At 36.6% G+C, this 13736-nt stretch overlaps 1 protein-coding gene across 1 annotated transcript in view; it reads left to right on the plus strand.

Annotated features, from left to right (window-relative positions):
* The window catches only part of LOC134660995 (beta-galactoside alpha-2,6-sialyltransferase 2), a 30541-nt gene extending 17811 nt beyond the window's left edge, over positions 1-12730 (plus strand). Inside the window, exons 2-5 of the mRNA XM_063516890.1 lie at positions 8598-8695; positions 9932-10077; positions 10729-10859; positions 12448-12730. Of these exons, the coding sequence (XP_063372960.1) occupies positions 8598-8695; positions 9932-10077; positions 10729-10859; positions 12448-12695 (623 nt within the window). The 3' untranslated portion in view covers positions 12696-12730. The remainder of the gene's footprint in view (positions 1-8597; positions 8696-9931; positions 10078-10728; positions 10860-12447) is intronic.
* Positions 12731-13736: the final 1006 nt, after the last annotated feature.

A 13736-nucleotide genomic window follows, 5' to 3' on the forward strand; every position in this document is an offset into this window, starting at 1 on the left:
CCTATGTAAGCAATGATAGGTTATAGGCGTTCCAAAATTGAAGCGCTTAACTTGTGACAAATTGGACAAGTTTCCTTTAGTCGCGGCTGGACAAGCGAGAAATGTGCACGTGCCAACGTGCAGGAGCACACCGAAAGAGAAAGAGACGACCTTATGTTTAACAACGAGTGTGACAAAGATGGATGGAATGAGAAAATTAATCAAAAACAACAGATTTCTTCGTAGGCACAGAAATAAATATGGAAGTTTTTAACCGACTTCAAAAAAAAAAGGAGGTTCTCAGTTTGACCCGTATGTATGTATGTATGTATGCATGTATGTATGTATGCATGTATGTATGTATGTATATTTGTTCGCGATTATCTCGCGTTTGGCTGAACCGATTTTGATGCGGTTTTCAAAAAAGTGTTTCTTACATTCTGGAGAAGGTTTTAGTATACATAGATCTGAGCTGATGCTGAACCCTGGCTGTACCTAGTGGAACTCAGGTTTGGTGCAACATAGGCTCACGCTGTTTTGGTCATCCGTCACATCTTTATGAGCACTTGGGAGAGCAGTACCCAAGATAGAGCTGATGCTGAACCCTGGCTGTACCTAGTGGAACTCAGGTTTGGTGCAACATAGGCTCACGCTGTTTTGGTCATCCGTCACATCTTGATGAGCACTTGGGAGAGCAGTACCCAAGATAGAGCTGATGCTGAACCCTGGCTGTACCTTTTTAGTGATAGGTAGGTACTTCATTGCATAGAACGGTACTATTCAGGTTGTGTACTGTAGTGTAACTCAGGTTTTGTTGCTACATAGGCCCACGCTATTTTGGTCATCCGTCACATCTTGATGAGCACTTGGGAGAGCAGTACCCAAGATAGAGCTGATGCTGAACCCTGGCTGTACCTTTTTAGTGATAGGTAGGTACTTCATTGCATAGAAGTACCTACCTATCACTAAAAGCTGGAGAACCCTGGCTGTACCTAGTGGAACTCAGGTTTGGTGCAACATAGACCCACGCTATTTTGGTCATCCGTCACATCTTGATGAGCACTTGGGAGAGCAGTACCCAAGATAGAGCTGATGCTGAACCCTGGCTGTACCTAGTGGAACTCAGGTTTGGTGCACCATAGGCCCACGCTATTTTGGCCATCCGTCACATCTTGATGAGCACTTGGGAGAGCAGTACCCAAAATAGAGCTGATGCTGAACCCTTGCTGTACCTAATGGAACTCAGGATGTACCTAGTGGAACTCAGGTTTGGTGCAACATAGGCCCACGCTATTTTGGTCATCCGTTACATCTTGATTAGCACTTGGGAAAGCAGTACCCAAGATAGAGCTGATGCTGAACCCTGGCTGTACCTAGTGGAACTCAGGTTTGGTGCAACATAGACCCACGCTATTTTGGTCATCCGTCACATCTTGATGAGCACTTGGGAGAGCAGTACCCAAGATAGAGCTGATGCTGAACCCTTGCTGTACCTAGTGGAACTCAGGTTTGGTGCAACATACACACTTTGTTTTGGTTATCCGACTTGTCGTCGTGTGCCTATGTTGCAGAGTTCCACTAGGTGGGTCGATGAACTTTTTTCTAACTGCCTTTAAAAAAAGGACGTTCTCAGTTTGACCCGTATGTATGTATGTATGTATGTGTGTTCGTGATTATCTCGCGTTTGGCTGAACCGATTTTGATGCGGTTTTCAGAAAAGTGTTTGTTACACATTCTGGAAAAAGTTTTAGTGTACAGTACATGGATGGTTTGAAAAACCAATTGGACCCGGTAGGTGGCCATGCTATCGGTATACCTACCAACAAATTTAAGTTGCTGAAACCGATTTAGATAAAATAGTGGGAGTGGGAGCAATATACATACAAATCGTTTAGCACCGAAACGTCATATTATGTTGTGACGCAATTATCATCGAGTTAGGCCATCCCCAACATTAGTAGGTAGTTACTAGCCCAAAATGGAGAGCCTAAAAAACTAGTATTTTAGCCCAAAACCTAAAATAAATGAAGTACCTACCTATCACTAAAAAGTAAAAAATAAAATAAAATAAATAAAAAAGAATAAAAAAATTATAAATAAACAAAAATAAACCCAAAATAAAATAACTTAATATAATATCTTTTTTAAAAAAAGGGAACCGCCTTCAAAAAACCAACCCACTGAAAAGCACAAAATAATTTATATATGGCACTCCTCTACGTGTCCAGTCCCTATCCCGTCAAAAGCAAATTTCTGCCAAAAAGTAATTAATACCTAATAATAAGAAAATTAATAATCATCCGGGTAATTACTTAGTTTTTGAAGGCGGTGCCAAACCAACAAAAACATTCTTTACTACCAATCAGAAAAAAAATACGAGTACGTTGTAGTACCTACAAGAACTAAATTAATGAGTAAACCAACTATGTCTTTATAATGCAAGTAAGTGAAGCGTTCGTTCTTCGTTGTCTAAAATATCGGTTCTCAAAAATTTTGGTTTGGCACCGACTTCAAAAACTAAGTAATTACCCGGATGATTATTAATTTTCTTATTATTAGGTATTAATTACTTTTTGGCAGAAATTTGCTTTTGACGGGATAGGGACTGGACACGTAGAGGAGTGCCATATATAAATTATTTTGTGCTTTTCAGTGGGTTGGTTTTTTGAAGGCGGTTCCCTTTTTTTAAAAAAGATATTATATTAAGTTATTTTATTTTGGGTTTATTTTTGTTTATTTATAATTTTTTTATTCTTTTTTATTTATTTTTCAAATATGGTATACATATAATATCATTGTATGTAAGTACCTTATTATTTAGTACCTACTCGTAGAATCAACAGGTCTTGTTATGGATGCGGTATCCACATTGGCGTATCAAATACGCATTTAAAGAAATGAAATGATTCTTAATCCATTTTTTATGCAAAATAATAAGATCGTGGTAGGGTTTGCATATTTAAGCGTGTATCAATGCATTACATGCATTTATTGCTAGCAATAATTGTCGGTAGGTACAATACATCTTTCTGCTATAAATTAGTTGACCAATGACACATCACGGGTAATATTATGATAAGTACGCAGGCGTGTTGCAATCGCGACACGCTGTAAATTGCCGTCAGACAATAGAATAAGTGCGGCTTCCACGCACCACATACATAATTGAACAGTTTTATTTTCCATTAAATTGTGCTGGATTGTCTCGGCATTTTCTTTGCTTTCGTGGCGACGAGCGCGTGACTGGCCCTGCTGATGTACGAACAATAAAACCTTTACAGTGTACCATAACCATTTAAAGTTATTTTTACAAGCTTTTATATGTACTTTTGTCTGTTAAATATATGATTTTATCAACTGTATTCAAGCTTTATACCTACCATTGTCATCGAAGGTAAACAGTATTTTTCCTGTAGGTATAACATTGTTTTGCTCGACTTGGCGGGGGCACTGCCGTGCCCCCAGATTGTAGGCGAATCAATTTTACCATGGTTACGTCTCCTTGAAACCAGAACCCATCTAAAGTCGGCTGAATTTAGTGTTATTTGGTTGCTGTATTTAGAAGGTGGTTTTATTTTTCAGTCGATCGCCTCTTTCACGAACTCACCGCCAAAAACATGTACCTACATATAAAACCAGTTTTTTAGGATTAACCAGCAGTGTATCATAGTTCGACTTTTTCTTCTCATTATCCACATTATCCTGGGCTACTTGTTAAAACATAGTCTTTACACGCTTAAATTCACCAGACAAGCATTAAATTTTTGTAGTTACAAGCTTAGTGGTCAAAAGGATTATAAGCTGCCGTACTCTATCCTAAACAAATAAACTTAATAGGAGTAGGTACTATAATAATAGAACTTCATTCAGCATAATTTACGAAGAGATTTTTATACTTACTAGGTACTATAAGTAAGCTAATTTCGCACCAACTTTGATGTGACAAAGAGTTTTAGTGTCACAATAAACGTTATTTTTTTTTTTAAAAATTATGAGATTTGGTTATAGTGATACTTCCACTTTTTTGGCTTGACGGTTAGCTTGGTCGGTAGTTGTGCTGTACGGATAGCTGTTCTCTACGTAACATGGTGATAATGACAGTGTCTGTCTCTTTCAATTAGGTTTTAGAAAGTAATATATGTAAAACTTCTACTCGCTTTATTTCCTTAGTATTCCAATTTCTAGTAACGCAAACTAGTACCAGATAGATCCATACTAATATTATAAAAGGAAGTCTGTCTGTCTGTCTGTTACCTCTTCACGCTTAAACCGCTGAACCGATTTAGATGATATTTGGCATTTAGATTGTTATTTGTCCCGAGGAAGGACATAGGATAGTTTTTATCTCATAAATCATCCCTTAAATGGGTGAAATTTTGTATGGCGACTTAACAACAACTGCATAACAAACTTTGTCGATAGGAACTATACCGCCCGCGAGGTGTAGCACCGGCGCTGGTGCACGATTTAGTTGAAATTTGGTATAGAGATAGTTTCAGTCCCGGGGAAGGAGAAAGGGTAGGTTTCATTCAACAAATCACCCTGGGGTGAAAATGGAGTCGAAGTTTGTATGGGGAATTAACAAAACGCAGTATGGATAAAATAATAGCTATCTAAATTACTAATTTCACCCAAATGAAGTCGCGGGCAAAAGCTAGTATAATATATTGCTTGAATCTTCATGTCAAATTAAATGTTATTTCAGAATGTTGTTTTAAAATGAGAGCGTAACTTCCGTTCTATGTCGGCGCCTAGGTTCTTGTGACTCAAGTTCCGTTGTGGACCTCTGCCATGAACAATGAGCATATTATTATTATTAGCTATCTAGTAGCAAGTAGGTTTTAAGTAAATATACAGATTTAGTTGAACCTTATACCTACCATACGAAAGACTTCAGTGATTTTCTTTTATTATTTTTTGTTATTTTATAATTTTTTATTGACCGAAGCGTAGCGAAGGTCTACATTTTGACTCGGGCATTTTGCTTTTGTATGTCCGGATGTTCTCCTCTACAGGTCGCAATTCTTAACCGATTTTCATGAAATTTTGTGACCGAATTCTATGACTAAATAAAAATTTTTTGTCGATCCGGTTTTTCGAAAATGGCGGAGTCATGATAGCTCCCGCCTAAACAAATAGTCGTATCGGTATCATAAGAGATTTTTCTTTTTGAGATATGTTTATAGATTAAATGGCCAAAAATTCAGAAAATTTGTATCGCTGGTTTTGGCGGTATTTAGATATTTAGTTTTTACTTGAGAATGAGTAGCTAAATTTCGTCAGCTTTAGTAAGAACTATAATGACGTATTTTGCAAATCGCTTTTTTTGTTTGCATTGGCAGGTCCCTCGTTCCATCCCCAGTAATTGTATACTGCTACATAACTTTTTGTATTTTTTTATACTTACATTTCGTATAGTTGTTTTTTATTTTGAAAAAATGAAAAAATGCGTATTTTTTATTTATCAAGCGCGGGTTAAGCGTATTCGTTTAATTTTTGTTTGTAGCTTTATGTAGTTTTTAATTTTTTGTTTATATAGTACATGTAGTACTATACCTATATTTTAATAAATATTTTTGCCATACATTTATGATTTATTCAGTTTTAAGCTCTGCTCGCAAGGTCTACATCTCACAGAACCACTAGTTATAATTGATTGTAAAATTATGTTTTTCTACTCGTCGACTGCAATGCTTGAATTAAGACTTCGTATACCAAAGTTAAATCGCATACTTTTTTTCACTATGGGACCCCAACTCAACTATAATATTCATTTCGATACTGTTTAGGCAACTATAATATTCATTTCGATACTGTTTAGGCAACTATAATATTTATTTCGATATAGTTTAGTCAACTATAATGAAATTGACAATCGAATGCGCGGAGCAAGTACCAGGGCCTCATGAGTTACGAGAAGGTGTCGTTGACCAACCGGCCGGGGGCGCGGGGCGCGAGGCCGGGTCGCGTACGAGTATGAAGGTATCGCGGCTGCTCGCGCATCTTAGCTCTATACTTTTGGTTTTTTTTACCTACATATATGATTCTTCTACTAGTTTTAAGTATTTTTTTTGTTGACTCGTAGAAAAAGTATTGTATACAATAGTGATATAATCAAGCTTTTCAATCTCGTACCTTCCTTAGGCAACTCAGCAAGCTTCGTTGCCTAAACACGGTACTCGACTGAAAAGCTCTCCATTATATCACGATTGTATAAAATACTATTTCACCGAGTTGGTCTGGTTTCTATTTATCCACAAAAATAACATAGTAAGTTGATGCAAATTTGAGTTGTTTCCTCATGATGGCTGGTAGAATTGACTCTTAAATAATGAATTAATGATTTTGAATATTAATATTCTTAATATGATATTTAATAGCGCTCATTTTGTATCATTTTAGACTCAGGGTCTCAATATTAGCACGAGAGGTTAAACAACCACTTTGCCCCTTAGGCCCACTTGCACCATCTCACAAACCCGGAGTTAAGTGATTAAACCGTTAACCGAGTGTCAAATTGTACTGGTAAACATGGTAACTCCAGGTTTAACCGGTTAACCCCGGGTTAGTGAAATGGTGCAAGTAGGCCTTAGTAAAACAAATAACTAGGTACATTTAATGCGCATGTATTTTGAAACAAACTTAATAAAGACGAGACCTTTTGATAGGTTGTTATAAAAAGCAAGTAGGTTAAAATTTCCTAATCTCAAAGGGAAAATTAAGACATTCAGTGCCTCACATTTCAAGGTTCGTCGCGATAAATAACAATGCATCTCTATTATTATGTTTTATTTTTTTGGGTCTGCTCTGAATTCGAGTTTTGCAATTATAGCCCTTGCTACACGGTCGCCAACAAGCCTTCTAACCGTCTGACCTTGGTCTGCCCTTGGTCAGTTTTGGTCAAATTTTGTTGGAAACAACTGTCTACACGGTCCGTCCAGACCAAGGCCACGCGGTCTGAGGGGCTTGTCGGCGACCGTGTAGCAAGGGCTTTACGCTTATAAGGTACTTATAAGCATAGTTTTAAACTGATTGGGCCTTGCATTGACTACAACTAGATTTTCGATTGTCACGATCGTCGTGATTGGAAATGGTTCTGGCGGATGACAGAGAAATTAGTCAGCAATACTCGGAAGTTTATAATACTCCTGTATTAATAACATCTAAAGGTCTTATTAGTATAAAGGTTTGAACGGTACATATGCCCTTTTAAGATGGTATTTTTATTGTATAGCGGAAGTGAAACCACCGATAGGGGAAATCCGATTGATTCAATAGTTAACATTGCAGTTTTACCGCATCTGTAACACGACTGTGTACAGTCGTCCATAACATATATTAATCTATGCAGTCCACGTCAAAGATATTTAGGTACCTATATATACTTACATTTTTCGGCTTATTACAAAGAAGTACTATGGTGCAAAAGTGTACCTATTTAAACATATTCTTGAAGTGGACTGTACAACTTATATATATGTGTTTGATTAATAAGTCTTCATATAATCACAAATAATCTTTATTCAGGGAATGTATTTAATATACAAGTAATAGGTTTATTTTATATTGGTAATGGGCGTTTTATTTTGTTGTCCCCTACACTTTTTTTTAAATTTGGGATTTTTTATGTTATTTCTACTCAAAATCACGAGCTCTTTCTATCCTAATAGGAGAAAAAAGTGTCCTAAGGTTTTTATTTCTATTACGTCACTATTTTTCATAGACTTTGTATGGCGGTCGCGGAATGGAAAGATCGAAAAATGTATGGAAATTTTGGGACACTTTTTTTCTCCTGTTAGGATAGAAAGAGCTCGTGATTCTGAGTAGAAATAACATAAAAAATCCCAAATTTGAAAAAAAAGTGTAGGGGACAACAAAAAAAAAACGCCCTAATGCACATTTAATGGCCATTTCATGAATTCAGTAGCACTTAACCTTTTCCACTCCGTGTCAAACACAAAAGCTTCACTCAGCAGCCACATCATTGAAGTGTTAAAACTGAAGTTGAACTTTATGTATAAGCACGTAGGTCGATGTTGCTCTGTAATATGTGACCGATTAATCGGTCTGGCGTTGAACCTACGGTGCGGATATATCGGTCATTGGCGTCCAAAAGGTTAAGTAGGTATATACCTCATATAAATAAGTAAATAAAATGAATAGTGAGGATCGTGGAACACTTGGTTGGAACGAAGTTAAGAAAGGAAGTTGACTTGCCTGCTTTTCACATCTCATATGAGGAAATCCTTTTCACGTTCATGTTCGTGTTCGTGTCCGTGACCATGTGTCCGTGTAGGTACACGTGTCCGTGGCCATATCCATTATCATGTAACACTCGGTTGGGAAGAAGTTAAGAAAGGGCCGTGACGGGTTTTCGTGAAACAAGTCCGTACCATCCGAAAAGGAACTTCGTTCCAGTAATGTAGTACATACTTACATTCTTATACAAATTGACTAAGACACAATAAATAGGTTGACGCAAATCAGGTGAAATCAGGTTACTTAGTCATAAAAACTCTTTTAAGGGCACCAATCTTGTTATTTTTGTTGCGATTTTTTCCCTTACCCGCCTTACCGCATGCCATATTTGATATTATTAATGCATTTCTTTTATTTAGACTCGCACGATATGGTCGTACGTTTCAACAATGCACCTACAGAAAACTACACTGAAGATGTCGGTTCCAAAACAACATTTCGTATCGTTAATTCACAAGTAAGTATATTTGTATATGTGGTTACACTGCGATGTGATATGATATGAGCTATAAGGACATAGCACGGCTGTATGGCTTAGAAAATACAAATGAACCACGAGCAAGATCAAAACATTAATTATATTATATGAGAACATGATTTCAGTTTTATACAGGGTGGCCCATTTAGATCTGCCAGCATGGGAAAATCTGAAACTATAAGACATACGACGATCTCTTCTTAGGAACCATGTCATCGATTTTAGTAACAAGAAAAACTGCATTCATACATTTAATTTTTTTTATGTAAAATGTATTGAAAAAAATGGTGGCCATTTCGAAAACATACTAAAATAAATTAAAGGATATGAATACAATGCATTTTATTCATTTCAGACATCATGTTTCATAGTAACATTTACTGCTTAAGACCTACACAATCGATATCTAAATAGAAATAATTTTAGATATTTTTTTTCAAAACGTCCGGGTTCGATTCCCGAGCTGAGTACACATTTTTTTTTTAATGTATCAATGCAGTTTTTCTTGTTACTAAAATCGATGACGGTTCCTAAGAAGAGATCGTCGTATGTCTTATAGTTTCAGATTTTCCCATACTGACCGATCTAAATTGGCCACCCTGTATTTACATGTCAGACTATGTCTATTTTTTTTACGCACTAATATTGCGGAATAGTAGGTACCCATGGTAGGTATGCGCATATGTTTTCTTGCCAGGTTCATGTTTTTAACATTGCAGGATTCCCGTTGAAAATCGTGATTCTGTTTCCACTAGAGATTATGACGATTCATTAGACTTCATTAGAGGTCCGTTTCAAACATTTATATGCTTCAGTTTATTTCAGGCCCAAGTGCTTAAGGAAATGGACGGTCTCCTTGGTGGCAAATTAACTATTAATTTAAGAATACTTACCAATGGTTATGGAAATATGTCGATCTTACGAAGTTTTCTAAAAAAGTTTTCCTAAAGAAGATAAAATTGGAACTAAAAAATGCCAAAATTTGTGTTTTCGACACCGATGGATAAATTACAACAAAACTGCCGTAAGGCATCTTGTGCTTGTTGTGAGGTACCTACCTTAGTAACGTGGTGGTTTTCTAGAAGAGCAAAACCCAAAGCCGAAGGTTCGGCGATACTGTATTTAACCATTATTATAAGGTATACACACGACCCATCTGAGTTTAGCTGTATACCATAGACTGTTATTACTTATGTGTTTGGTGGTTTGTATCAGGTTGTGGCCAAGACTGAATACAACTTCCTCGAGGATCCTCTGTATTGCAACATCTCGATCATAATATGGGATCCTGCCAATTACTCTTCGAACCTGGATGACTGGTACCGGTCACCTGACTACCCTCTGTTTCAAGTGTATAAGAGGTATGTACTTACATGTAGGTATTGTATATATTTGTGATTTTTAAGATCATGACTTGAATTGAATTTTATACAGTAAGTAAGTATACATTTAAAAATATATATACGATATGATAAAAAGTATCAAATTTCAAAAATAAAATTTTAGGTTTAATTTTACAATTCACTTGACGAGATAAATACAGAACAGTATATTAAATTTCGTTTAGAGCGCACAAATACATAAATACTTAATTTAACTTAACTAAAACAGGTAGTTTTACAATAGTCCTTATAATAACCGACCGCCCGCCAGGCGGGCAGCGGTAATGCACAGTATCTATGCAAAACAAGTTTACAATTGGGTACACGGAAAGGTTAAAACTAGATGCGGCATGCATACGCTGAGCGTAGTTTACAGTATAACATGGTAAGTTGCGTTAGGTCTAAGGATGTATTTTAAATACATAATATTATTATGTTATTAAGATACAATAACATAATAATATATAATATAAATTTTGTTTATTGAATGGTATATTTTATGGCTGTTATTATTATTATATTTTTCCTATGTTTGTCAACAAGTTACAGAAAGATAAGTAATTACTTCTTTAAAACAGGGCCATTTACATATTTAGACCAATTGAAGAATTTGCGTTTGTCCTGTTGCAGGTTTTTGGAGTTAAATCCAGATGCTGATGTCCACATGTTGAATCCACAAGTACTATGGGAAATATGGACTTTGTTACAAAGTTCCGCACCTAACCGAATTCGAAAAAATCCTCCATCGTCTGGCTTCATAGGTATTTGTTAATTAAGAAGTCTTTAATGTACATTTGTATTTGTTTATAAAGCGATATGTGCTACTTAATAATTGTGTTTAGGGTATGCATGCGTGTGTTGTGCTTATGTGTAGGTCTTTTCATTACTGCAGCAGCAGACTGAACTTGTTATATGCCTATGCGGAAATATGGTTGCGTCACTTTCGTTTAGGATTTGTGATAGTGAGGATAGAGATACAATTTGACTATTTGCCAGCCTTAGAATTCGGTTTACCACGTAAATACGAGGGGCGTTCAAAATATTCTCGGTATTGATATCTTACAACCTCTTCTAAAATTTCTTTCGTTACTGGCCGCTAAGGTTTATTCATTGACATTAAAAAAAAGTATAATTCGAACCGAGATGTTCTTTTGTTTTTCTGCAATTGCTGAACAAACATGAACATCATGTGGGAATTGGCAATGTTAACTAAATTAGAACATCGATGCGTGATAAAATTCTTGACAAAACAGGGTAAAAATCAAAAAACCATAAAAGAGGAAATGGATTGTGTTTACCGTGAGTCTGCTCCTTCTTTATCTACCATTCAAAAGTGGTCAAGCGAGTTTAAACGTGGAAGGGAGAGTGTTGAAGACGACCCTAGACCTGGCCGGCCTGTAGTAGCTACTTCACAAGAAAATATTGATAAAGTGGAAAAACTTATATTGGAAGATGGTCGAGTGAAGGTAAAATCTATAGCACAAGTAACCAATCTCTCTATTGGTACCGTACATGATATTATCCATGACCATCTTAATATGTCAAAAGTAAGTGCAAGATGGGTTCCGCGAATGCTGACTCGGCTTCAAAAAGACATGCGTGTAGCTTGTTGTTCCGATTTTATTGACCTGTGCGGTGAAAATCCTGATGAGGTGCTGCAAAGAATAGTTACTGGAGATGAAACCTGGGTTCATCATTATGACCCAGAGAGTAAACAAGAGTCCATGCAGTGGCACATTAAGGGTTCAGCTCATCCCAAGAAGTTCAAGGTCATCCCTTCAGCTGGCAAGGTCATGGCCACGATATTTTGGGATTGTGAAGGAGTATTACTGATCGATTATAAAGAAAAAGGTGTAAATATCACAGGACAGTACTACGCTAACATTCTACGTCAATTAAAGGATGCAATCAAAGAAAAGAGGCGAGGAAAGTTAACCAAAGGTGTTATGCTTCTGCATGACAACGCCCCCGTCCATACTGCTCATATTGCCAAGGCAGCTATTGTTGAATGTGGGTTTGAAACTATTACTCACCCACCGTATAGTCCGGACTTAGCCCCCAGCGACTTCTTTTTGTTCCCCAATCTTAAAAAGGATCTGCGTGGAAATAAATTTTCCGATGATGAAGCATTGAAGGCGGCAGTGGAGGAGCATTTTTACACCAAAGATAAAAAATATTTTTATGCAGGATTAAAAAAAATAATTGATCGATCTTTTAAGTGTATGAACATAGGGGGGGAGTATATTGAAAAATAAAAATATCAAACTTTTCGTACTTGTTTGTTTTCATTCTCATACCGAGAATATTTTGAACACCCCTCGTATATGATAACTATGTTTCTGTTTCCAGGAATATGGTTCGCACTGCACCGTTGTGCGAACGTTCATGTGTTCGAGTACGTGCCTAGCTCGCGCGCCACAACACGCTGCCACTACTACTCGGCGCACAAGGACCGCCATTGCACGCTAGGCTCTTGGCACCCGCTGGCTCAAGAGAAAATTCTTGCTAATCTGATGCGTAATAACTCAGATTTCGATACCTATCAACGAGGATTTATTAATATACCGGGAGTACAGTCTTTTGACTGCCCGGATTGATTTGATTAGAGGTGTTACGCTCTTACTTTTAGGCAAACTGATAAGGAAATGGTGTTTTCCTAATTATTGTAGCCTATCTTGCAGTACGTTATTGATGAAATAACTGTACATCATCTTCCTCGCGTTGTCCCGACATTTTTGCCACGGCTCATGGGAGCCTGGGGCCGCTTGGCAACTAATCCCAGTAATTGGCGTGGGCACTAGTTTTTTACGAAAGCGACTGCCATCTGACCTTCCAACCCAGAGGGTAAACTATTGATTGTGATTAGTCCGGTCCGGTTTCCTCGCGATGTTTTCCTTCACCGAAAAGCGACTGGTAAATATCAATAGTTATTTGTACAACAAGTGATCAAAGTTTGATATTTCTTCGAGTGCTTATTTTGAGTCCCGTGCAAGCGAAGTAAGGGACTCAAAAGCGCACGGGATGTAAATAACTTTGATCTCTTGTAGTACACAACATTTTTCACCTAAGCAGTGAGAACATACCTATTAGACAACTTGAAAAATGTAATCCTTCTTCATCTCTCATGTTTACTTAAGATATACAAACAATTAAATTTAATTACCGCAATGGAACACAAAAACAAAACGTAATAATAAATTCCAGTAAAATAATATAGAAATAACAAATATTAACTGACACTTCAATCGACAACTTTTTTTGTGTAAAAAAAATCTTTGTAATCTTTCTTTGTATCTACGGTCCGAATTGCGGATACGTACTATTTGTCAACTATGGTAGAAATTCTTAAAAGTAAAATAATTAATTTTGCGTGATGATCGTGATATTTTTTAAGTTCATTATTTTAATTGTACAATAAAATACCTAAAATATAGTATTTTATCAGTTTTTATCAAATCTTAAACTTTATTTTTATTAATTAATTATTAAGAATTCATACTCGTACGTGGTTTGGAACGATGCGGTCTGAAGTTTTTCGGGGGTCTATTATAAACCGTGAATATACCGTTGAATGTCGTTTTAACTTTTTTTTGTCTGTTTCTTTTTGCTAACAGTGTGAAAGGGACAGAGATAATAGA

The sequence above is a fragment of the Cydia amplana genome, chromosome Z (assembly GCF_948474715.1).
Source record: "Cydia amplana chromosome Z, ilCydAmpl1.1, whole genome shotgun sequence".
Taxonomy (NCBI): domain Eukaryota; kingdom Metazoa; phylum Arthropoda; class Insecta; order Lepidoptera; family Tortricidae; genus Cydia; species Cydia amplana.